We start from the raw sequence: 26,806 nt of genomic DNA, 5'->3' as shown, positions 1-26,806 counted from the left end.
CTGAGAAGCTCCTAAGCCAGGGGAAGAATAATGACAAGAACCTTCCTCCAGAGCTGGCAGAAAGAACGCCTACCTCTGGAGCTGACGCCCTGATTTGAACTTCTAGCCTACTAGACTGTCTTAGTCATCTTTTGGTATTTCTGTTACAGCAGCACTAGATGACTAAGACAAATTCTTATTAAGCGTTCATGAACTTGACTCAGGAGGTGAGGCACTTTGATATTCCCTCTCAACCCATTTCCTCTAACATTAAACGCAATTCTCCTAAGCTCGGCTGGCTGTCCAGAGGAATACAAAGGTAGAGGTTCAGCCCCATCCCTGGAGAGACAGAAAACCACAAAATCAGATAGGAAGCTAGTCAGTCTATTTGCTCAGGGCCCTCCCAGGTTTACAATTAATACTTTGCACACTAGGACTCTACACAAATTCAACTGGTCATCTAATTTACAAAGATAACGTGTGTCATAATTGCTTAGGATTGCACAGCAACACCCCACTTGTCCAGAGGTCACTTACTCAGAGCCTTTCTGGTCCAGAACTTAGCCAAGAACCCAGGAGAAAAATTGGTCCCTAAGAAGCTTAATGAGGTAGTACAAAGTTCAGGCCCCAAAGTTTAGATAACTTACTCAGGGGAGAGGTCTCATTCACATTCTATTTCATTTTAATCAGTATGGAATTCTCATCAATACTATTATAAGTTTTCCCAGCCCACAAGTAGACTGGCAATAGCAGCTGTTTAAAAAGTAATTGACTTGAGCATCTGACAGATGAGAAGCAGAAAGAAAAACACTAAACATTAACAAAAACATAGCCACCTAGATGTCTGTCGGTTTGTGGTACTGTGGTGGCTGGCATATTGTTATAATGCTGGAAGCTGTGCACCAGTATTTTAAATACCAGCAGGGTCAACCATGGTGGGCAGGTTCAGTGGTGCTTCCAGACTAAGACAAGACTAGAGAAAAAGGGCTGGCAATCTACTTCCAAAAATTAGCCAATGAAAACCCTAAGAATCACAACAGAATATTGTTTGATACAGCGTTGGAAGATGAGCCACGTAGGTTGAAGGTACTATACAATGGCTGCATCAATGCAAGCAAAAATGTCAACGATCATGAGGATGGCACAGGACGGTGACACAATGGCAACTAACAACACCACAAAGATATAGATCCACCTTAGGGACTAACATACCTACACACCTCAGTACCTTCTCAGGTGGTAGCAGGGAGGGTTGGGGTCACTGTATTAGAGCCCAGTCTTTTAATAAATATCAAAAATAATGAATCTCTTTGGTTCCTTCATGTCCTTCAGGTGTCAGCTTTCACAACAAATTGCCAGAAAACTTTCCCCCTTGAATCTACTTGAAGTAGCCCGAACCCATCATTCTGTGTTTCCCAGCACCCTTTATATTGCTTTCACAGCGCTTATCACAATTTATAATCATGTCATTTATCACTTCGATTTTTGCTACACTGTCCTACCTCCTGTACTAGATTATGAGGTCCACGTGGCAAAAAGCCCTGTCCATCTGGTTCATCAATGACTGCCCAAAAACTAGTTCTGTGCTTGTCACATTAAAGGTGCTCAAGAAACTAATGTTGGAGGAAGAAAGAAATGTCGCCAGGGATGTGCCCATATTCCTTGATTGCAAAGGTAGGGAAATGTCTTTCTATAGAAAACATCTCTTTAAGTTTAGAAATGCTCCATATAAAGGTGGTTAAAATGATGTTTGTTACCTAGGAGGACAGGAAAGGCAGAGGAAGGTAACATTTATTAAGCAATGATCGTGTATCATGAACTTTAATTTTGAAAATGAGATGGTAAAATAGGTATGATTAGTACTCACTTTACTGATTGGGATACTGAACTTAGGCAACTTTCCAATTCCACCCAATTAGTGGCAAAGCCTTGATTCAAACCCGAGGCCTATATCTCATGACCTGGAAGGGTAAAGATTCAATTGTCAACACTTTGTGTTGCCCGGGATGTTAAATAGGTCAGGACTAACAGTTGGGTTCCAAAGGGATGAATTAGGATGGGATCATCTACCTGAGTAGTCAGAAGCACCTTGTATATTGCGGCTGAGTCAAGTCTTGAAGAGTCAATAGAGGGAGATCAGGTTCAAAGGACAGAAGTTGAATCATAAAAGGATAGTATCGAAAGTCAGGAGTCCTATGAAAACAGGATCTGAGTCACTTTTCAGCCCACTCAAATTTAGCTTCCACCCCCAGAATTTCCCAAAACAGCTCTCACTAAGGTCACCAATGACCTCAACATCACCAAATCCAATGGGCAATATTTAGACTTTATCTTGCATGGCTCCTCAGCAGCATTTGGCTTTACTGACCATTTCCTCCTCTGTGAATCATGTTTCTCCTTGGCTGCCATGACCCACACTCTTCTGATCCTGCTTAGCTTCCCAGTCTTACCTGTCTGTATCCTACTTCTAAGTCTTCATCTCTGTAATAAATGTGGGGATTTTTCAAGACTGAAGTGAGACTTCCTTACCTTCTGTCTCTTAGTCTTTACTCTCTCTTTCTAGGTAAACTTGTCTTAGTCTGGGTTCTAGAGAGGATCAAAACCAGTGAAATGTATATAGAGATGGAGATTTACTTCAAGGAAATGGGTCACACAACTGTAAGGAAATGGCTTACACAATTTTGGGGGCTGGCAAAACCCAAATCCTTGGGTCAGATGTCAGGCTGAAGACCTCCGCCAGCTCACGTGTTTGCAGGGGCTGATGGACACAAAATCTGCAGGTCAGGCAGCAGGATGAAAACTTTGAAGGCTTACCTCCCACAAACTGGATGCCAAGCGACAAGAAGAGTGCAGAGTCTACAGAGAGAGAGAGAGACAGAGAGTGAGAGAGGGAGCACAAGCTTTGCCAAAACATCCGTTTATATACTGAAGGCCGCCCACACCCCCAAGTAAACTCCCCTTTCAACTGATTGGCTTTTCACACCAGATCACAAAATGGAAGGTGATTACATAGTGTCTGCCGAACAACCGAGAGTCATAGCCTAGCTAAGCTGACATATAACATTGTCGTTGTTAGGTGCCATCGAGCCTGTTCTGACTCTCGGCAACCCCATGTACAACAGAACGAAACACTTCACAGTACTTCACCATCCCCACAATCGTGGTTATGCTTAAACCCATCGTTGCAGCCACTGTGTCAATCCATCTCATTGAGGGTCTTCCTCTTTTTTCACTGACCCTCTACTATAAAACATGTCCAAAATATGTGAGACTTACTCTTGCCATCCTTGCTTCTAAGGAGCATTCTGGCTGTACCTCTTCCAAGAGAGATTTGTTCCTTCCATTTGGCAGTCCGTGGTATATTCAATATTCTTTGCCAACACCACAATTCAAAGGTATCAATTCTTCTTCGATCTTTCTTATTAATCGCCCAGCTTTCACATGCATAGGAAGCGATTGAAAAAACCATGGCTTGGTCAGGGGCACCTTACTCTTCAAGGTGACATCTTTGCTTTTCAACACTTTAAAGAGGTCTTTTGCAGCAGAGTTGCCCAATGCAATACATCTTTTGATTTCTTGACTGCTGCTTCCATGGGTGTTGACTGTGGATCCAAGTAAAATGAAATCTTTGACAACTTCAATCTTTTCTCCATTTATCATGATGTGGCTTATTGGTCCAGTTGTGAGGATTTTTGTTTTCTTTATGTTGAGGTGTAATCCATACTGAAGGCTGTGGTCTTTGATCTTCATCAGTAAGTGCTTCAAGTCCTGCTCATTTTCAGTGAGCAAGGTTGTGCCATCTGCATAATACAGGTTGTTAATGAGTCTTCCTCCAATCCCAATGCCCCATTCTTCTTTATATGGTCCAGCTTCTCAGATAATTTGCTCAGTATACAGATTGAATAGGTATGGTGAAAGGATTCAACCCTGATACACACCTTTCCTGACTATAAACCACACAGTATCCTTTTGTTCTGTTGGGACTACTGCCTCTTGATCTGTGTACAGGTTCCTCATGAGCATAATTAAGTGTTCTGGAATTCCCATTCTTTGCAATGTTATCCATAATTTGTTATGATCCACACAGTCGAATGCCTTTGCACAGTCAATAAAACACAGGTAAACATCTTTCTGGTATTCTCTGCTTTCGGCCAGGATCCATCTGACATCGGCAACGATATCCCTGGTTCTGCCTCCTCTTCTGAATTCACCTTGAATTTCTGGCAGTTCCATATTGATGTACTGCTACAGCTGCTTTTGAATGATCTTCAGCAAAATTTTGCTTGCGTGCAATATCAATGATATTGTTCTATAATTTCTGCGTTCGGTTGGATCACCTTTCTCGGGAATAGGCATAAATATGGATCTCTTCCAGTCGGTTGGCCAAGTAGCTGTCTTCCAAATTTCTTGGCTTAGACGAATGAGCACTTCCAGAGCTGCATCATTTGTTGAAACATCTCAATCGATATTCTGTCAATTCCTGGAGCCTTGTTTTTCACCAATGTTGTCAGTGCAGCTTGTACTACTTTCTTCAGTGCCATTGGTTCGTGATCATTGCTACTTCTTGAAACAGTTGAACATTGACCAATTCTTTTTGGTATAGTGACACTGTATATTCCTTCTATCTTCTTTTGATGCTTCCTGAGTCATTTAATATTTTCCCCATAGAATCCTTCAATATTGCAACTCTAGGCTTGAATTTTTTCTTCAATTCTTTCAGCTTGAGAAATGCAGAGCGTGTTCTTCCCTTTTGGTTTTCCATCTCCAGCTCTTTGCACATGTCATTATAATACTTTACTTTGTCTTCTCGAGCTGCTGTTTGAAATCTTCTGTTCAGCTCCTCGACTTCATCATTTCTTTTTTTTGCTTTAGCTACTCGATGTTCAAGAGCAAGTTTCAGCATCTCTTCTGACATCCATCTTAGTCTTTTTTTCTTTCCTGTCTTCTTAATGGCCTCTTCCTTTCTTCATGTATGATGTCCTTGATGTCATTCCACAACTCTTCTGGTCTTCGATCATTAGTGTTCAACATGTCATATCTGTTCTTGAGATTGTCTCTAAATTCAGGTGTGATATATTCAAGTCATACTTTGGCTCTTGTGGACTTGTTCTAATTTTCTTCAGTTTCAACTTCAACTTGCATATGAGCAACTGATGGTCTGTTCTGCAATCTCCCTCTGGCCTTTTTTTGACTGATGATATTAAGCTTTTCCATTCTCTCTTCCCACAATGTAGTCGATTTGATTTCTGTGTATTCCATCTGGCGAGGTCCATGTGTATAGTCACCATTTATGTTGGCGAAAAAGGTATTTGCAATGAAGAAGTTGTTGGTCTTGCAAAATTCTATCATGCAATGTCCAGCATCATTTCTATCACCAAGGCCATATTTTCCAACTACCAACCCTTCTTCTTTGTTTCCAACTTTCTCCTTCCAATCTCCAGTAATTATCAATGCCTCCTGATTGCATGTTTGATCAATTTCAGACTGCAGGAGTTGGTAAAAATCTTTAGTTTCTTCATCTTTCACCATCATCCATTCCCATAGTATTAAATATTATTGACAGGTTCATGACTCTTTAAATTTTTATTTCTCATCCTATATTACTCCTTCGAATTTCAGACTTGATTCTCCGACGGGCTTCTGGCCATTGCTACCTGGGTAATTCAGAGGCAATTTAAATAATACAATCAAACACAGACTCATCATCTCCATCCCAATTTTTTTCAGTAGTTCTAGTCATGATAAATGAGACCATTTACCCACTTGAACAAGCCAGAAACTCAGTATGCATGCTTGTTTTCTCCTTCTCTGTCAATCCCCCAAAGTAAACCTATCAAATTAAACTGTTAATGATCTCTGGACTCTGTCCACATCTCTTTCCCTTTAGCCACTACCTTATTTGAAGAAACTTTTTTTTTTTTTTTGCCTGAACTACTCCTAATTGGTCTCTCCACCTACACTCTTGGGCCCCTGTAATTTACTCCCCATGTTGCCACCAAAGACAGCTTTTAAAACCACAAATCTAATTATATCATCCCACTAAATAGAGACTAAAACCTTAAGTCATTAACACAGTCTATTTCCTCCTGCATGATCTGACTCTTACCTTGATATCCAAGCCCACCTCAATCTATACCAACTCTCTATTTCTGGATTCCAGCCACCAGTGACCTTTCAATTTCTAGGATACATTATGGTCCATCTGGTCTCGGAGCCTTGACATAGTATATCCTTCTGCCTGGAATGCTTTTACCATCTGTCTTAGTTATCTAGTGCTGCTATAACAGAAATACCAGAAGTGAATGGCTTTAACAAACAGAAGTTTATCCTCTCACTGTCTAGGAGGCTAGAAGTCTGAATTTAGGGCACCAGCTCCAGGGGAAGGCTTTCTCTCTCTGTAGGCTCTAGGGGAAGGTCCTTGTCATCAATCTTCCCCTGGTCTAGGAGCTTTTCAGTACAGGGATCCTGGGTCCAAAGGACACAATCCACTCCTGGCTCTTCTTGCTTGGTGGTAATGAGGTCCCCCTCATCTTTGCTCGCTTCTCTCTTTTATATACCAAAATTGATTGATTGTAGGTACAACCTAATCCTGTAGATTTTGTCCTGCCTCATTAACATAACTGTCTCTTAATCCTTAAATCTATCGTAGAGGTTGGTATTTACAACACACAGGACAGTTATATCAGAACACAAAACGGAGGACAACTACACAATACTGGGAAACATGGCCTAGTCAAGTTGACCTATATTCTGGGGGAGACACAATTCAATCCATGACACCATCCTGCCACCACTCTCACTTGGTTAACCCTTTATATTTTAACTGAAATGTTACTTCCCGAAGAATCCTTGTATTTTTTCCTGCCCTCCCCCAACACACACACATACACACATACAGTTAAGACTTCCTGATACATTCATTCATAGGTTCCTATATATTGTATAATTTGATTAGTGTTCTCTTTCTCAATAAACTGTAAGCTTTGGGAGGGCAGGGACCATGGAGTTTACTCCCCATGGAATTCCAGTAGCTGGCACAGTGTTTTTGCACACAGTAAGTGTTCTTTAAAAAAGTATTTGCCAAATAAATAAATAAATGAATGAAGGAGGCAATCTGAAGGCTCAAAGGGGCTTGGGAGTATTCAGAGTTCATCTATATCAGACAGTGTGTACATGGTACATGGGTATGCTAGGCTTAAAGTGAGAGCGATCATGTTATTAGTGGAGACTGTGTCATTCATTCATAAGGCAATAAATGTTTGATTTCATTTTTACATATTTTGACTTTAAAAAACTGAGTTGTTGCTAACAAATTTTGGAACCCTAGTGGCACCGTGTTTAAGAGCTGCGGCTGTTAACCAAAAAAGGTTGGCAGTTCAAATCCACCAGCCGCTCCTTGGAAACCCTATGGGGCAGTTCTACTGTGTCCTACAGGGTGGCTGTGAAACAGAATCGACTTGAGGGCAACAGATTTGTTTTGTTTTGTTTTGTTTTTGGTAGCTTTTTTGGTAAATCAAGTGATTTTCTCCATTCACTTTTGATTTAGAATTTACGACATATTTCCATTATAGAAATTTGCAATAAATTTAATATTTAAAATTTGGAGAACAGAGAAGTTAAGATGGCCACGAAGTTTGTGCTGGGTGTTGTAGTATTGAGAACTTTGCTTAAATTTAAGACAACTTGACCAACTCTTCTTATTCTTTTTTTTTCTTAATTGTGATAAAGTGCCAACAGGTACATATTCTAGGCTTTGGAGGCCACACTGTCTCTGTCGTGACTGTTCAACTCTGTTGTTACAGCCCAAAAGCAACCATAGACAATACGTAAACAAATGAATGCAGCTATGTTCCAATAAAATTTAATTTATGAGCACTGAAATTTGAGTTTCATACAATTTTCACATGCCCTGGAATATTCTTTTAATTTTTTCCTGAAATCATACAAAAAATGTAAACCATCCTTAGGTCACTGGACTTACACATACTGATGGGCCAGATTTGGTCCATGATTGTAGTTGCCAACACTTGCTCTAGGCTTTGCAGTAGATGAGCCTGTAAATCTCTCCTTTGGCATAAGCCAATCTGGGATATGGGATTTTTGCTTTTTTTGGTCATTTGCAAGTGAAAGAGTTCTGACCTTCTCATCTCACATGTTTAGCACCAGGGATTTAACTTCTCTCTTTTCTTAGCCTAAACAGCTAAAAGGTTTAAAAGGTCTAATAAAAATGAACTTTTAAGCAACTCTGTACATTTCCTAAGGTATTTTAAAAAAAAGTTTGCTAATAGCACAGTGATTAAATTCTCGTGAAGCTGGGACTGAGTGCGTTATTTCAACTTCAGGAAGAAAAAGTCCATTATTAATAAAATACTCATATAGTTATTTATAAATTTATTAATTTGAAAGACTGACACTTGATAAAAGGACTTATTTGAGAGCAGGGTATTTGTGTGTTTGACCCTTCCGGGTTGATCTCCCCTGGCTAAAAATGTTATATTAAACTTTAATATCAATACTTTTGTCATTGGCTCAGGTGAAATTCAGAATACATTGCAGAAAGGGTTTTTTTAACAATACTCTCATTCATTTATACTTAATTCATGTTGCCTGTGTCTATCTTCTGTTTCTTATTCTTTCAGCCTCTTTATTAGTCGTGAAGTCGGTTTTTGGCATTTTATAAACTGACCTTTTAATTTAAAGCAAAGTAGCAACAAATGGAAGTGAGCGAATAATGATAATAAATTGATTTCTATGATGATAATTAACCTGTTAAACTCTACAAACTCTGGAGTTATTTCCCTACCCCCCACCCCATAGGACTGTCTTTTTTTATTGTAGTGAAAATATATACAACACAACATTCACCAACTCAACAATTTCTACATGCATAATTCAGTGATATTGATTACATTCTTCATGTTGTACAACCATTATCATTATCTTTTTCCAAATCATTCCACCACCATAACATAAACTCAATGCCCTCTTCCTTCCCACTCCTGGTAACCACTAGCGATCTTCAATTTCTACGTATTTTCAAGGTTCATCCATGTGGTATTCATCAAGGGCTGAGTGATATTCCATAGTGTGGACATACCACATTTTGTTTATCCATTCATCTGTTGATGGACATTTTGTTGTTCCTACCTTTTGGCTGTTGTGAAAAGTGCTGCAATGAACATTGGTATACAGGTTTCTGTTTACATTCCTGCTTTTACCTCTTCTGGGTATATGCTAGGATTGATGTGTCTGGGTCATATGGCAGTTCTATTCAACATTTTTTTTTTTTTTAATTTGTACTTTAGATGAAGGTTTACAGAACAAACTAGCTTCTCATTAAACAGTTAGTATACATATTGTGTTATGACATTGGTTAACAACCACATGACATGTCAACACTCTCCCTTCTTGACCTTGGGTTCCCTATTACCAGCTTTCCTGTCCCCTCCTGCCTTCTAGTCCTTGCCCCTGGGCTGGTGTGCCCCTTTAGTCTCATTTTGTTTTATGTGCCGGTCTAATTTTTGGCTAAAGGTTGAACTTCAGGAGCGATTTCATTACTGAGCTAAAAGGGCATCCAGGGACCATACACTCGGGGTTTCTCCAGTCTCTGTCAGGGCAGTAAGTCTGGTCTTTTTTGTGTGAAGTTATTTTTGAGAAAAGGATATTGATTTTTGTTGCCAGAATACACAGCCTTGACACTTTATCTGCTCAGATGTGCAAACTAATGATGAAAGGACGTTTACATCATGTATTGAAAAGCTAACAAAGAATGACTTTAAATACGTATATACGTAACTGTGGAAACTCTGGTTAAGTGCTACAGCTGCTAACCAAGAGGTCGGCAGTTCAAATCCACCAGGCACTCCTTGGAAACTATATGGGGCGGTTCTACTCTGTCCTGTAGGGTCACTATGAGTCAGAATGGACTTGACAGCAGTGGGTTTTGGTTTTTATATATATAACTGTATGCCACCTTTTGTTCCTCTACCCTAACAAAATTGCTTCTTATACGTTTGCACATTACCTTCCAGTGTCATATATACTTTCACATTTTGATAATTATAGGAGTCAAATTGCCATTGAAATTTTGCACTGCCTCATGTTTATACAGTCTTCCTAATGATCACTTTATTGGCAACATTACATTGGTCCAGTTGTGAGGATTTTTGTTTTCTTTATGTTGAGATGTAATACATACTGAAGGCTGTGGTCTTTGATCTTCATCAGTAAGCTCTTCAAGTCCTCTTCACTTTCAGCAAGCAAGGTTGTCTCATCTGTATAACGCAGGTCCATAATGAGTCTTCCCCCAGTCCTGATGCCCCATTCTTCTTCATATAGTTCAGCTTCTTGGATTATTTGCTCAGCATACAGATTGAATAAGTATGGTGAAAGGATACAACCCTGACACACACCTTTCCTGACTTTAAATAGATGCTATTTATTATACGTAAATTATACCTCAATTACATTTTAAAAGGCAAGACTTAAACAGTCACTTCGTAAGTGGTCAACAAGTACATAAAAAAAAAAGCTCAACATCATTAGACTGTAGAGAAATGCAAATGTAAACCATATAGGACCATTTATTGCATGAATTTTATTGTATATAAATTATACCTCAGTTTTAAAAGTACAGATCTTAAAAAGAAACAGAAACTGAAATGTATTTTTACAATTAAAAAAAGAAAGAAACCTTTAAGTGGTGTGGTGAAGAAACCAGACCTCTGCTTTTTATTGGGTAGAAGAATTAAAATTAAAAGGCTATGCTCTGAATTCAGCTCAATGCCTCCTATCGGTAACATGGTTATAGCTGTATGACTTTGGAAAAGTCACTTAAATTTGTAGGACTTTGACCAATTTACCTATAAAGTGGTCCATAATATTTTTCCTTCTCACCTTACAAGGTTGAAATGATGATCAAATAAAATAATATACATAAGAAACATAAAAAAAAGAAATATATTTTTAAATTAGAAATGTTGCTTGCTCACAAATGTGTGAAATCATTATGTCATGGATCGAATTATGTCCCTCCAAAAATGTGTGTATCAATTTGGCTGGGCCATGATTCCCAGTATTGTGTGATTTTCCTATGTGTTGTAAATCCTGCCTCTATGATGTTAACTAGGGAGGATGGGCGGCAGTTGTGTTAGTGAGGCAGGACTCAGTCTAGAAGATCGGATTGTGTATTGAGGCAATCTCGAGATATAAAAGAAAGAAGTGAGCAGAGAGACAAGGGTGCCTCATACCACCAAAAAAACAGTGCTGGGAGCAGAGCATGTCCTTTAGACCTGGGGTCCGTGTGCAGAGAAGCTCCTAGTCTAGGGAAAGATCAGTGAGAAGGCTGACAGAGAGAGAAAGCCTTCCCTTGGAGCCGACACCCTGAATTTGGACTTTTAGCCTACTTTACTGTGAGGAGGAAACCCTGGTGGCATAGCGATTAAGTGCTACGGCTGCTAACCAAAGGGTCGGCAGTTTGAATCCGCCAGGCGCTCCTTGGAAGCTCTATGGGGCAGTTCTACTCCATCCTATAGGGTCGCTTACTGTGAGGAAATAAATTTCTTGTTATTAAAGAAATTGTGGTATTTCTGTTATAGCAGCACTAGATGACTAAGACACGGTACTACAGGTGATTCTTTCAGCATTGTTTGGAAATAATCTAAATGTCCTTCAATAGGGAATTAGATAAATTAAGTATAATAGATGCAAAATGGGAATACTACACCATGACAAGGAAGAAGGAGGAATTATTAAATACTGTTAAGGAATTCGCTATGAGTCAGAATCGACTCGACGGCACTGGGGTTTTTTTGTTTTTTGATAACGAATATCTCCAAAATATATGGGATAGATAGAAAGGCAGATAGATATTTTAAAGTACAGAAAGAACACTGTGTAAATAGGGTATCTGTGGAAGGATACTCAAGGAACTGGTGAGCCTGACTGTCTCCAGGGAGAGCTAGGTGTCTGGGGTACAGTGGTGGAACAGGGGCTTTTCACTGTATACGTTTCCAAACTTATTTAATTTTGAAACATGTGAATGTATTAACTACTCAAAAATTTAAATGAAGTTAAATTAATAAAATAACTGTACACAAGAAAATAACCCACTATATCTCTTGCCCTCACACTTCAGCAAATCTATGCTGGTGCCTTTCCTCAGGAAAAAACAGCTGCTGTCGGGGCAACTCCAGCTTTGATTCATGGTGACCCCAAGTGTGCCAGAGTAAAACCACTCCATACGGTTTTCAGTGGCTGAGTTTTTGGAATTAGATCACCAGGACGTCTTCTGAGTTGCCTCTGGGTGGACTCAAACCTCCAACATTTCGGTTAGCAAATCTCACGTCATTCCAAGCCAAGTCTCAGAAAGTGACGGTCCTCATAGTTTGCCCTTTCACCTTTGTTCTCCTTCCTAGCACAATCCTAAAGCTCTTTTTTGATACTCATTTGTTGTTAGTTTCATTCCCTACTGAGGTTGCCCAAAGAAGGACTGTCCCTCGGTACTCCTTCCACAGTTATCGTCGAGGCCCCTTGCATAGCAGGATTTCACTTGGCACCTGCCTGTGAAATATACGGAAAAAATAAGACCTATAATGGGAAGGCTTTTTGTTGTTGTTGTTGTTAAAGTGAAGATTTAATGTAAAGTGGTAGAAAAGATATTTTGAGTATATCAATATTTCCTAAATATTTCCATAAATTTAATAAAATTCCGTCAAAAATCCCATTCCAATTAGACTCTTGCCCCAGGCAAATTTTTTCTTGTTAAGGACACCAATGATATTCCATTGCCAAAATCTATGGATTTATCTGCCATATCTAAGACACTTGATTAATCCCTCCGCCTTGGAACCATCTGCCTCCAAGACAGGCCATTCCTTAACAGTCTTCCCTGCTTTTTTCCTCCTTATCTCTTGGATCTTGGATCTCTTCACATTAGAAGGTCCCAGGACTAAGTACTTAATCATTTCTCCTTTCCATTCATATTCCTTCTAATCCCTTTATAATCTCATCCATTTTCAAGGCTTTAAGTAGTACTGATATGTTGATGATCCCAATTTATATCTCCAGCCTGAACCTCTGAATCTCTCCTCTGAAACCCAAATTCGTAAATCCAACTACTCACTCAGTGTCTCCATACAGGTGTCTAAAAATGTCTCAAACATAACATGGCCAAAACCAAGCCCTTGGATTTTCCCCTTCCAAGCCTCTCCTTCCTACTGTTTTCCATCTCAGTGAAAAGTACCATCACCTAGCTCCTGAAGTCATCCTTGGCTTCTCTTTCTCATGTCCTAGGTTCAATTACTCAGTGATTAATGTCAGCCCTTCCTTCAAAGTGCACCCAGAATCTGACCCAATCATAACACCTCCATAGCTCTCAGCCATCACTACCTCTCATCTGGATTGACTGCAATAGCCTCTAAGCTGTCTTTATTTCCTTCTCAACACAGCTAGGAGAGTGACCCAGTTAAGATGTAAGTCTGATTATGCATGCAATTTCTCTCTCTCTCTATTTATTTATTTTTTTAATAAAAACTGAATACATTACAATGGCCTAAAGGCCCTACAGGATCTGCACCCCACTCCACCTCTTTGATGTCTTCCCCGGCCCCTTTCCTACTCCCCACACCACCCCGGCCAGACTGGCCTCTTTGCTCTTCCCTGGACAGGTGACTTACACCTGCATCCGGGTCTTCGCATTTTCTGTTCCCTCTGCCTTGAAGTCTCCTCGGCCCAGATAGGCACCTGTGCCTTCTCAGACCATCTTATTTAAAATACATTGGGCTCTCTTCCTCTTTCTTACTTCCTTCTTCTGCATAGAACATACCACACTACATATGTTTACTGGTTGTTAATTGGCAGTCTTGCACCCACTAGAAATGTGCTGGGCTCTGTCTAACAATTTGAGCTGGAACAGTAAGCAGTGCGAAGCACACAAAAGCCTTCACCAGAATGCATGCAGACATGTTATGATGACCGAGGCATTTATTACACTATCGAAAAAACTAAAGAGTAAATTTGAGCTAGCTGAACTCAGCATGCAAGGCCATTTTCTATAGCGGCCTCACTAGGGGGGTGCGGGCAAGTGCGGATCGCACCGCTGCAGCCGTGCTTAGGCTCTGCTTTCTGCTGCGGAGGGAGGCTCATGGTGTCTGCGGGGATGACTCACCCGCCTGGAGGCACCGTCCCCCGGAGCCGGCCTGTCAGCCTGCCTGCTCAATGACCAGCGACACGGGCGCAGCGGAAAATCGCGGGCGGGCAAGCCGGGGCGCGCTGGGCTTCTTTTCCTCGCAGCAGCTACCAACGTCTATTTACCTGGAAATTTGGGGGCGGGGCGCAGTTTAGAGATTGCCCCTGGGCGCTAGTTACCCTGACTATGCCCCTGATTTTCCACTCACTTTTCTCCCTAGTGGCACTGTGGTTAAGAACTCGACTGCTAACCAAAAAAGTCAGCAGTCTGAATCCACCAGCTGCTGCTTGGAAACCGTATGGGACAGTTTTACTCTGCCCTAAAGGATAGCCAGAAACCCTGGTAGCATAGTGGTTAAGTGCTACAGCTGCTAACTAAACGGTCGGCAGTTCAAATCCACCAGGAGCTCCTTGGAAACTCTATGGGGCAGTTCTACACTATCCTATAGGGTTGCTAAGAGTCCGAAGCGACTCCATGGCATTGGGTTTGTTTCGTTTTTTGTTTTTATAGGGTAGCTATGAGCCCGAATTGACTACTTGACAACCGGTCTTTCCTTTTTTTTTTTTTTTTGGTTTTTCTCCCTAACCCAACTAAGTTGTAGAAACTAGGGCAAAGATCTACTCTCTACAGATTCATGTCCACTGCTGGTGTAAGAGATGAGAAAGCGTGCCAGCTGTCTTGGATGGCGACCAGAAGAGCATCAGGGCTTCTGCTGGAGATTATATATCTATATATAACCGATATGCCAGGGTCAGAAAAGGCACAACCTCCTGGTGCCCGTTACTAGGTTAGTCAAACAGTTTATTTACAGCACAAGCTTTTCTTTTGTTTGCTTTTTTAGCCTCAGGATCAGGTAACATTTCTTAGCCAGAATCTAAGCCCAGGATTGACTGTGGAAGGGGGCCTTGCAGGAAGTACCATGAAACAGAGGATGTGAGTTTTCCAGAAGATAACTTCTTGCTATCTTCTATCCCTTGGTGCAGCCGTAGGTTTCACGGAAAAGATTTCACCGGTCAGAACTGGTCCATGAAACTGGCTGATACCTCAGAACTTTATTCAGAATATCCAGTCATTAGGTCTCCTAAGGAGCCCTGGTAGTGCAATGGTTAAGCACTTGACTGCTAAATGAAAGGTCAGTGGTTTAAACCCACCCAGTGACTCCAAGGGAGAAAAGACCTGGTGACCTGCTCCCATTAAGACTAAAACAAAACAAAACAAAAAAACCAAACCCACTGCAGTTGAGTCAATTTCAACCCATAGTAACCCGGAATGACAGAGTAGAACTGCCCTATAGGGTTTCCAAGGCTGTAATCTTTACGGAGCAGATTCCACATCTTTCTCCCGCAGAGCGGCTGATGCGTTGGAACCACTGACCTTTTGGTTAGCAGCCAAGCCCTTAACCACTGCACCACCAGGGCTTCTAAGGTAGTTTTAGCCCAAGTTAAATAATCATCAGTTTAGACAAACTATGAGGCCCTAATGGCGCAATGGTTAAGCTCAGCTGCTAACCAAAAGGTTGACAGTTTGAATCCACCAGGCACTCCTTGGAAATTCTGTGGGGCAGTCCTACTCTGTCCTGTACGGTCGCTATGAGTTGGAATCGACTTCATGGGAGCGGATTTGGGTTTTTGGTTCAGACAGACTGTGGAGTTAGTGCGTCCAGGTTATCACGTTATTTCCTGAAAGATTTCCTAGAACTATGTTCAAAGGAAAAGGTATCACCATTCACACGTCCTTCATGGAAAACAAGTTTAATTCAGTGGCCAAGAAGGATACTGATATCTCCCCCTTATAAGAATCCACTGATGGCATTTACTCAGCATGCTTGTGAGATCTGTGCTGTCAGAACCCGAGGTCCCCAGGCTGCAGCTGAGGGAAGAAGCGCCAGGCCTAGGTGAAGCCAGCACAGTGCCTAGGACACTCTAGGCCATCCAAGGAGGAAAGGTTGCCCCCTGAACCCAAGGCCAGCCATGACCAGGTGCACTCCTTGTTCAGAGCCTACAGTGAACCTAGAGCTAAAGGACTTGTTTAGATGGAAGTGGAAGGCAGCCTTGATGCTGAGGAGCCTCATCTCAGGAGACGGCCATGACCGTGGTGGAGCTGGGAGCTCAAGGCTGGAGACCAGCTGCTCCCTTATACTGGTTACAAGAGTAAACACGGAGACAGCAAAGTCCATTCCCTGCTACCAGCATGAAGGAGAAACCCACCCACTCCACCCCACTCCCCTCACCCTCCCCACCTCACTCCCCCACACCAGCCTCCCCCGGGGGCCTTTGTACATCTCCCTCTTCTGCAGCAGGTGCTGGGCAAAAGATACTTCGGAAACTATAACTCACAATTTGAAAAACAAACATGACAAACATCCCCCAATCTCAAAAAAGGAGGAAAGAAAAAAGGCATCCCAACTTCCCCTCTCTTACCCTGCTTGAAATCAGGGAAAACTCACAATCTACCCCCCTCCACCCTGTTTCCTGCTTCCAATGTCTCACTAAAAAGCGAAAGATTAAAAAAAGAAACAAACAAAAAAAAGTTTCCTCACACACACAATGGGGTGAAATAGCAAAATAAAGCAGTTGCAAACCAATCTCTATTAGCAAAATCACAATAAAGGGTCAAGCAGTCGTCGCTGGCCAAGCTAGGAAAAAAGTCACCAAGTACACCATCCCAAAACACAGAGGATCAAAATACAGAGCAGCCAGTCCTGGGAAGAGTTCCAGGCGAAACTCTAAAATTTCAAAAACTCCGTAGATGGCCCTGGTCAAAGCACCTGAGGGCAAGAGGCCCATAAGGTTTCTGGGGACCATCTACCTCTGCTCTTTGCAAAAGCTTCTGAGCACCCAGTGACCCTTCCCCAGGTCAGATATTCCTGCACTTGGGCCATAATCCCTCCCCCATGAGTGTAGCTCATAATCATCTTTCCACCTGCTCCAAAGTCCCAGTATCAGTCTCAAATTAGACACTTCTCCACAGCCTCCATTCCACATGAAGGGAACAGGACTCAAAGCCATCTTTGAAGAAAAGCAACCCCAGGGAGCTATTGTGTGGAAGCCCTGGCTCTGCAGTCAGGTGGCCAGCCCCTTCCAGCCCCGCCACTAAATCTGCCAGTTTATCACACACATCCACGGCCTCTATTAGCGTGTCCATCTGCTGAGGGCATGCGCGTGAACTGAGGGTGCCAGCCCGCATTTGGACATTCTTTGCCCTCTCTCCCTCCACCACCACCCCCCCTTTTTTCCGCAGCTGCCACAACAAATAGCAGCTCTTTTCAAGGCAAAGAACAGTGTGGCCCTCAAAGTTCATAATTAGAAATCTCAGGGGGAAAAAATCATTGATGTAAAATTGTGCTACTGCAAAGCTGAAGGGTTCTTCTTTTTAAAAATGTTAATGATAATTCTATTTTAGATTGTTCATATGACCAGAAAGACTAATTGAAGGATAAATCCAATGGGCTGGACTCCGGCTGGGCTCAGAGCTGAGCCATGAGCCCTGTTTGTTTTATTGCTCTGTCTCCATAGACAGGAGATCTTCGGAAGTCTCCAGGGGAATGAAAGAATGTTATACATGCAATTCATCAGCTCTAAAATCCGCACCACGCAGGAGTTTTTGTCAAGTGCCTACTATGTGATAGGTGCTTTCACGTCATTATTTCAAGCCATTAACAGTCCTGCGTGGCAAGAATTTATGCCAATTTACGAAGGAAAAAACTAAGGCTTTCGGTTGGAGAGACTGGAAAGTAAAACTTGCTCAAATTCACAGTTAACTAATGGCAAACAGCCCTGGCATTTTTAGGTGTCTATTCATACAGGGTCGCTATGAGTCAGAATCAACTCGACTGCAACGGGTTTGGTTTTTAGGTTTTTATTCATTTGGTTACTCCATGCTACTCTCTCTCCCTTCTTCCCTCCCATCATTTCTCTCCCTATACGTATTTATATAGAGATAGATACAGATATATACACATGCACACGTACGTACATACACATAATATAAATACATATACGTTATAGAAATACATAATGTATGAATGATGATACATTAAAAATAAAAAATAACTTAAAGTACATATAAAATACATAATTTTAACATTTAACAAGGGGCTGAATACCTTTTTGCATCAATTAAGGTATACTAAATTATAGCGGGAGCCCTGGTGGTCTAGTGGTTAAGAGTTTGGCTGCTAACCAAAAGGTCGGCAGTTCAAATCCACCAGCCACTCCTTGGGAACCCTATAGTCCTACTCTCTCTTATAGGGTTGCTATGAGTCAGAACTGACTTGACAGCACCTAACAATAACAAATAAGAAATTATGGTGGAGTAACAAACCACTTGAAAATCTCAGAGGCTTAACAAAGGTTTGTTCTCCTTCACACTACATGTTCATCATATGGATGTCGTCTGTGTGTCCGGCTGATAGCTCTGCTCCTTGTCATCATTCTCACTCTAGGCCCAGGCTGAGGAAGGGCCCACTCTGGAACATGACCAGCCAACAAGATAGAGGAAAAAGTGGCAAGGCAAAGGGTGCCCTACTTTCTAGAACTTCTCAAAAGTGGCATGTGTCCATCCCATTAACATGTGACTTAGGTCCAAGGGGATCAGAAAATAAAATCCTCCTGCAGGCAGAAAACCAGACACTGGGGAGCTATGACATAGTCTTCGTTTCTCCATTTGGGCTACAATTAACTTGCCTCTTCTTAACAAGTGAGACCACTAAGAATGAAAAGCAGTACACACCTGCCAAAGGATTCTACCAGGTGACAAAACCTACTGCCACACTGACAGAACAACTCACTAATCCCCAGTGACACAGGAATTTACATAAATGCAGGTATTGAGATTCTAGCCTTTATATCACCATTAACTAGTTATGTCTGACATTTATTTTTAGGGTGGAATAGCAAAACATCTTTTTTTTTTTTTTTTTTGGTGATGTTGGGAAATCAGTTACATTGATGAGTAAGAAAGACTAAGAAGGTTTCTATCCTTACACACATATGCCTGGCTATTCTAGATGGCTTTTCACAGGCTAAGTTCTGGGAGAGCAGGAACTGGTAACTAACCTCTGGACCCCCAGCCATGCTAAGCTCTCAATAAATAAATATTGAATGCATGCCATTTATTCCAACTTTGAATTTCAATAAAAACAACCCTGGAAATTCCTAGGTGTTTTATTTAGTATTAAAATGTTATTTATTAATCCAGTCTCTCTCCCAGAGACAGAGAACCCAGCAGGTCATTGCGTAACTAAGTTTCATTGACTCAGGCTTTTTTGTGGCTCAGTTCTACGTAAGTAATAACTACAAGAATTTATGCTACCTATTTTTTTTTGCCCTGGAAAGAGACTCTGATTTTCAATTTATTTGCAGAAATAGAAAACCATCTTACTTTGGATTTCTCTAGTCCTGTTGATCATTTTTAACCTACAATATTCTTAACCTTGTCAGTCCTCCAGACACTAAAAAACCACCCAGTGCCGTCGAGTCACTACCATCTAAAAATGCCACTTTGAATCAAACTTCTAGAGATCTCTTCTAAAAAGTTTTCTTTCTTTTCATAGTATATATGAAATGTTCAGTCTCTGCATCTGTATCTCTTATGAAGAAAAATAAAGTTACACAACTCTCTCCCAGCTTGTGAAGTGTTCTGAATTCCTGTTCGGAATAACGTTAAGCTTGAAAACAGGTCATTGCCACATGACCTTTATGACATGAGGTGAGACTTACAATAACATTAGTTACACCATAAATAGCTAAAACATCTCTTCAGTTATATCCTAATAAAGGGCACGGTCTGTCATGATTACAGTTAATAGACAAGCCATATAAAAACTTGTTAATCTGTAAGATAAACATATTTAGTCTGGCCACTCTCCTAAATCTCTAGCTCCTACTCCTGAATTTTCTGGATTAAATGAATTATCTTCAAGGCACAAAGCTTGGATCCAATTACATAAATTCTTAGAGTCAGAATTTGTACAGTATACCATTAGTATTTTAAATACCATTCAGTATTTTAAAACACCAACTGGGAATGGTGAGATGAGAAACCAGACAGAAGCTTCTGGAGATTCTATAACTCATTTGTATGACTGCTTGACTTTTGATCTAGTCATTGTCATTGAATACTGAGGCCTAGTCTGTCAGGTTGTCAGAAAACAATAATGATCATTCAGTTGATTGGGTGGGAGGTGATCCCAAGTCTTATTATATACTGCCAATCCTTTTAGGGTCCTTGACTGCTCTGGTTTTTTATCTCTTTTCCAGACTCTACTTCCTCTCCCTTCTACTAAATCCAGGGAAATCCCAAGATTCACCAGAGTATCAGCCTAGGGGAGATGTGAGAGGATGCTGAGGTGGTTCCTCCAAAGCCAGTTCAAATGGTGGTCATTCTGCATCTACCATAAATTGACAGATGGACTCTGCTTCCTCTGCTCTACAACATGATTGCTTTTCTTCCCAATAACATTTAATTGAGTAAAAAAAATTATGCCTATAAGAATGTCAACCATAATAATGATAAGGTATAATCATGAGCTATAGTACACATTTGGATTTTTATATTACTCTATATTTGAAATATGTTCATTTGAAGGGAGATCTATCATGATAACTAATGTTTTATGGCTTATGGGCCAAAATCTACCAACAAATACATAGGCATACACAAGTACGAGATGAGGATGAGTTGGACAGAGGAAAGAAGATAAGGAAGAGAGGAAAAACAGATGAGGGGCATACTTATCACGTGGCAGTGCCGTTACTTAGCCAGGTGGTAGCTCTTGATCTAGACTCATAGAAGCTGCAAACTCTATCACATAAAAGAGTGAATCAAGCTTGGTGTGGACGTTGTGAACTGGAGACTTGGCCTTTCTAAAGAAGCCAGATAACATCCAGCCAATTGCCAGCTTGCATGAAAGCAAACCCAAGTGGCCAACCCTTTCCCTTTTTCAAGAGAAACAAAAAATTCACGTTTGAAATGTGAAATCTCCTGGTTTTTAAATGTTATTATTAATTACATTAAAAGAAACACTGAGTGGGCCACACAAAAGTATATCATGTCTTGAACTTGGTCTGTAGGCCACCAGTTGCAACCTTGAGGCTCATGCTTCTAGTTACAATTATCCGTGAGACAAGTAGTGACGACTTGGACAAAATTATTTTATCTTGATTGTAAAATCTTAAACATGGGTAAAGCACTGCACGGAGTCCAGAAACTCCCTACAAGGTCCCTATACAAAGTAATTAACAAACATCTCAACAATGCCAAAAAACTAGCCCTTGAAAACAAGATCTTGCTTTTCCGACATTGCGTGATCTTCAACCCTAGAGAAAATGAGGAATACTAATGACAAAGGGTAAAATGCCTCAGCAGTTTTGAGTTAGCATCTTATTCCTGAATAAGGAAGACTGAAGAATTGATGCCTTTGCGTTATGGTGTTGGTGAAGAATATTGAATATACCATGAACTCCCAGAAGAACAAACAAATCTGTCTTGGAAGAAGTGCAGCCAGAGTGCTCCTTGGGAGTGAGGATGGCGAGACTTCAACTCAAGAACTTTAGACATGTTATCGGGAGGGGCCAGTCCCTGGAGAAGGCCAACATGCTTGGTAAGGTAGAGGGTCAGGAAAAAAGAGAAAGACCGTTGACGAGATGGATTGACACAGTGTCTGCAACAATGGTGCAGAACTGGGCAGTGTTTCATTCTGTTGTACACAGGGTGACTATGACTCAGAATTGACTCAATGGCACCTAACAACAACAACAACATAACCTTCCACCCTAGAAAAAATGAAAAATACAAATGCCAAAGGGTAAAATGGCCTCAGCAGTTTTGAGTCAGAATCTTACCCCTGAAAGGAAAGCTGCTTCTTTCATGCTCTGAAAGGAATGGATCTCTGCTGACTGTCAAGTACAAACTCACCAGGAGGAAATAAGTGGGGTAAGGAACCATAAAGGCATAAAACCCTTCTACCATGAGGAAAATATTGCTGAAGATAATTTAAAACCAGCTGGAGCAATACACTCACAGGGAACTGCCAGAAATTCAAGCTGGATTCAGAAGATGATGTGGAACAAAGAATATTATTGCTAACGTCAGATGGATCTTGACGTAAAGCAGAGAAGACCGGAAAGATATTTACCCGTGTTTTATTGACTACACAAAGGCATTCGACTGCATGGATCATAACAAATTACGGACAACAGGGAAAGAATGGGAATTCCCCAACACTTAAGTGTGCTCATGCAGAACCTGTACATAGATCAAGAGGCATGTATTTATTCAAACAGAACAAGGGAATACTGCATGGTTTAAAATCAGAGAAGATGTGTGCCAGGGTCGTATCCTTTCACCATACTTATTCAATCTGTTTGCTGAGCAAATAGTCTAAGAAGTTGGACTATATGAAGAGGAATGTGGTATCAGGGCTAGAAGAAGAATCGTTAACAGCCTGTGATATGCAGATGACACAACCTTGCTTGCCAAAAGTACTTGAAGCACTTACAAAGACTAGAGCCTTCAGTATGGATTACACCTCAACATAAAGAAAACAAAGATCCTAACAACTGGACCAATAAGCAAGATCACGACAAATGGAGAAAAGATCGAAGTTGTTAAGGATTTCATTTCGCTTGGATCACCAATCAATGCCCATGGAAGCAGCAGTCAAGAAATCAAACGACGTATTGCATTGGGCAAATCTGCTGCAAAACATCTCTTTAAAATCTCAAAAAGCAAAGATGTCACTTTGGTGACTAAGGTGCACGTAACCCAAGCCATGGTATTTTCAATTGCCTCAAATGCATGAGAAAGCTGAACAATGAATAAGGAAGACTGAAAAAGAATTGACATATTCAAATTATGGTGTTGGCAAAGAATATTGAATATATCAAGGACTTCCAGAAGAATGAACAAATCTGTCTTGGAGGAAGTACAGCCAGAATGATCCTTAGACACGAGGATGGCAAGGCTTTGTCTTGCTTACTGTGGACGTATTACCGGGAGAGACCAATCCCTGGGACAGAACACGGTGTTTGGTAAAGTAGAGGGTCAGCAAAAAAGAGGAAGGCCCTCAACAAGATAAACTGACACAGTGGCTACAACAATGGGCTCAGACATACCTACTATTGTGAAGATGGCGCAGGACCAGGCAATGTTTAGTTCTGTTATACATAAGGTCGCTATGAGTCAGAGCAGAGTCAATGGCACCTAAAAGCAACAACAACATGAGTACCCACGAACCTCTGCAGGGGGCCATGCTGAGGTCATTGACCATGACCTTACAGAGACAGGCGGTGCATGCTCACAGTACAAAATTCCAAAGGCATGAAAGGATATATATTTGAAAAATAAGTCCCCCTTCTACCCCTGGCCACCAGTCACCTAGTTCTCCTCCCCTGAGGGAACCCTTGCTACCAGCTTCTTGTGTCTTCTTATACATACCCTTAGAAAAGATAACTGCACAGGCATTTAAATGGAAAGTGCAAGATTTTATGAAATGTTAAGATTGGAAGGAATCTAGTTCAGTACTTAGAATTGCCCCAGGGTAAATATCTTTCTTAGGATGGAGAAACCCATTCTACTCCAGGGCAGTTCATTCCACTTTTAGATAGTTCCAGTAGTTTCTAAAAGATACATTCATTTTTTATTGTGAAATCTACTACTTTTTTCCCCCCTCATTAATCCTGGCTGACCTCTGAATGCAAGTTAAAATCTTCCTTCTGCCAAATAACCCAGTTTCTTCTCCTCTCCCACAGAGTGCATGATTTCAGAGGTCTTCATCACCATGTTCCTTCTTTTCCAGACAGGCAGTTCTCAATTTCTGACTGAACTCTTAAAAGCCTCAGAAATCTCTTTTAAGAGGAAAACTGCCCGTCAGGGCCAAACAAAAATAAATTTAAAGAAGTTTCCCATTTGTAGGTGGTACCTTAGTTTCCTGGGGCTATTGTACCAAAATACCATAAGCTGGGTGGCTAGAACTAAAATAACTAAATCCCTTGCGGTCAAGTCAATTCCGACTCATAGTGACCCTAGAGGACAGAGTAGAATTGCCCCATAGAGGTTCCAAGGATGGGCTGGTGGATTCGAACTGCTGACCTTTTTGTTAGTAGTCATGGCTCTTTAACCAGAGCAGAAATTTATTGTCTGACAGTTCTGCACGCCGAGATTCCAAATCAACATATCATTCAGCGCATGCTTCCTTCAAAGTCTCTAGGGGAAGATGCTTGCTTCTTTCCCAGCTTCCGGCAGCACCAGGAGTTCCTTGAAGTGTAGATGCATCCTTACATGAACATCCTTCCTTTGTGTCTCTGTGTTTCTTCTCCTTTTTTATAAGGACACCACTCAGATTGGATTAGGACCTTTCTTCCAGTATGACCTCATGTTAACTGATAATATCTTCAAAGACCCTTAGTATTTCCAAGCAAGGTCATGTTCACAGGTACCAGGAGTTAGGACTTTAACATGTCTTTTTTGGGAGTATAATTCTGAAAACAGAGAAGACCAGAAAGATGTTTACCTGTGTTTTGTTGACTACACAAATGCATTAGACTGTGTGGATCATAACAAATTATGAATAACATTGCAAAGAATGGGAATTCCAGAACACTTAAGTGTGCTCATGCAGAACCTGTACATAGACCAAGAGGCAGTTATTCAAACAGAACGAGGGATTGTTCTGGAAGTGGAAGATGTAATAGCTGGTAAAGAGAATGAACAGCTTGTGTTAGGAAAGTTGATATACCTTTCTTAGATTTGATATGGGAAATACTAGAGGCTTAGCAATACTTGTTAATATAAGGTGCACGTTAATATAGGCTGCAGAATTTTTTTGACCAAGCAGAAATTTTGGAGATACCTGACCTAACAAATTTCCAGGATACTATGAAATAGAATTTGGAGTCATATATGATGGGAAGGAAAAGTGCAAAGCTCCAGCGACTGAAAAGGTCTGGTCTCAAATCAGTTGCCATTGAGTCCATTCGGACTCATGGTGACTCCGCGTGTGTCACAGTAGAACTGCATATAAGGTTTTCAAGGCTGTGACCTTTCTGGAGCAGATCACCAGGCCCTTCTTCCCAGGCATCTCTGGGTGTGTTCTAACCACCAACTTTCAGTTACCAGCTTTCAGTTAATAGTTCAGTGCTAAAACGTCTGTGCTACCCATGAACTTTGGTCCGGTTTTAAGCTACACTTAATTTAGGTTTTGTGATTCCTGCTTAATCACAAGGGAGGAGGGAGGAGGGAAGGGATATCAGAATTAAACCAAACCTAAATATTGCTAGTGAGTCTTGTGAGGAGAGGAGGGTATCTGGTTGTAGAATAGGGCTGGAGGGCGTTTCTACTGTAGGGGAATTTGCTAGTGAATTTCCTTCGGGGTTTCTCCTGCTTGAGTTACTTTGCAGTCTAGGGGCAGTGAAGCACCTAACTTCTCTAAAAGTATCTCCCCGAGTACTTCTGTCAAGCAATTATTCTACGTGCTTCACTTCAGCTAAGTAATTTGCAGCATTTGCTTTCCAAGTACCACTGGCTGGTTCCTGGCATATGATACGCTGCGGGCTTCCAGGGTATTCACTCGGGTGCCTGCATTTCAGACCGTTTTGACAGTGCTTGACGAAATCTAAAGGACTCTGGGACTTGAGAGATCCATCTCCGACGCCTGGCACCCTGCCAGGCGAGCGCAGCAAGAAAGCCTTCGCTGCCAGGCTGGCCTCTGACCTTCGCTAGGACCCCAGGAGGGGGGAGTTGGGAACCAGAATAAAGAGGTGGTTTCCCCATCCGTGCCATTATCCGGCCTTGGCCCCAGGCTCTGCCAGTTAGTCCGGGGCTGGTACAAGTTTGCTCTGCAAGTTGGAAGGAAAGAAACTGGTAAGGGGGATACTGCGTGCCCTGTTAGACTTGGCTTGACGGAAACCGGGCCACGGAGACAACAGAGCCAGTTCCCGAGAATCAGGTCCTAAGGGACAGCGCAGGGAACGCCCCCACTCGGAAATTAACTCATTGGGAAGGGCATCCGCGAAGTCCAAACACGCGCGTGCCGGGAAGGGCGCTCCGCTCCAGCACACCGCACCCCGCAGGGGCTACCGCCGCCGCCACCTCTCTGCTACTGCCTGCCTTCGGTGCTAGCTGCTGGTTCTTCCCCCCCACTCCTCCCATTCTCCTCCTCCTCTGCTCCTCGCGATCCCTCCTCTTTCTCCTCCTGGTCCCTCCTCCTCCCGCCCTGCCTCCCCGCGCCCCCGCCCACGCGAGCTCGACGTCTGGGCAGCCCCCGGCGCGGCGCGGTAGCAGCAGCCTCCGCCCCCGCTACTGCGTGCGCGCCTGTGGCTGGGGCTGCTAGAGTCCCAAGCGAGCCCCGGCGACCGCCGCACTCCCGGACCCGACGACAGGCTACCTCTGCGTTCGCCTGAGTCCCCGCCTCGCCGCTGCCGCCACCGCCGCTGGGCGGCCAGGAGCCGCAGCCACCGCGCACGGCCGCCTGACTCGGTCCCGGATTAATTGGGGAGACCAGGAACAAGCGCTTCGGGGACAGCAATGCGACCCTCCGGGGCAGTCGGTGCCACGCTCCTGGTGCTGCTGGCTACGCACTTCCAGGCGAGTTGGGCGCTGGAGGAAAAGAAAGGTAAGGGCGTGTTCCGCCGCCACCTC

The 26,806-nt window shown here is 42.1% G+C and overlaps 2 protein-coding genes across 6 annotated transcripts in view; one reads left to right on the top strand and one right to left on the bottom strand.

Moving 5' to 3' along the window:
* LOC126081505 (biorientation of chromosomes in cell division protein 1-like 1) overlaps positions 1–26,806 on the bottom strand; it is a 37,030-nt gene that overhangs the window by 9,629 nt on the left and 595 nt on the right. The window contains exons 1-2 of one of the 5 annotated variants that reach the window (XR_007518412.1): positions 26,553–26,639; positions 2,794–2,835 (exon numbers count right to left, since the gene is read on the bottom strand). Coding sequence is in view for 2 of the 5 variants with exons in the window: in XM_049893466.1 (XP_049749423.1) it covers positions 2,651–2,835 (185 nt within the window). In the remaining 3 variants the exon portion in view is untranslated. Of the gene's footprint in view, positions 1–27; positions 2,836–18,259; positions 24,649–26,552; positions 26,644–26,806 lie in introns of those variants that run through there. The other 4 variants (XR_007518410.1, XR_007518411.1, XM_049893467.1 and 1 more) reach the window with 4 other exon arrangements.
* EGFR (epidermal growth factor receptor) overlaps positions 26,664–26,806 on the top strand; it is a 225,495-nt gene continuing 225,352 nt past the window's right edge. Inside the window, exon 1 of the mRNA XM_049893449.1 lies at positions 26,664–26,780. Within this exon, the coding sequence (XP_049749406.1) occupies positions 26,693–26,780 (88 nt within the window). The 5' untranslated portion in view covers positions 26,664–26,692. The remainder of the gene's footprint in view (positions 26,781–26,806) is intronic.

Source organism: Elephas maximus, chromosome 8 (genome assembly GCF_024166365.1).
Source record: "Elephas maximus indicus isolate mEleMax1 chromosome 8, mEleMax1 primary haplotype, whole genome shotgun sequence".
Lineage (NCBI taxonomy): Eukaryota > Metazoa > Chordata > Mammalia > Proboscidea > Elephantidae > Elephas > Elephas maximus.
This window is presented reverse-complemented; position numbering and strand designations above follow the sequence as displayed.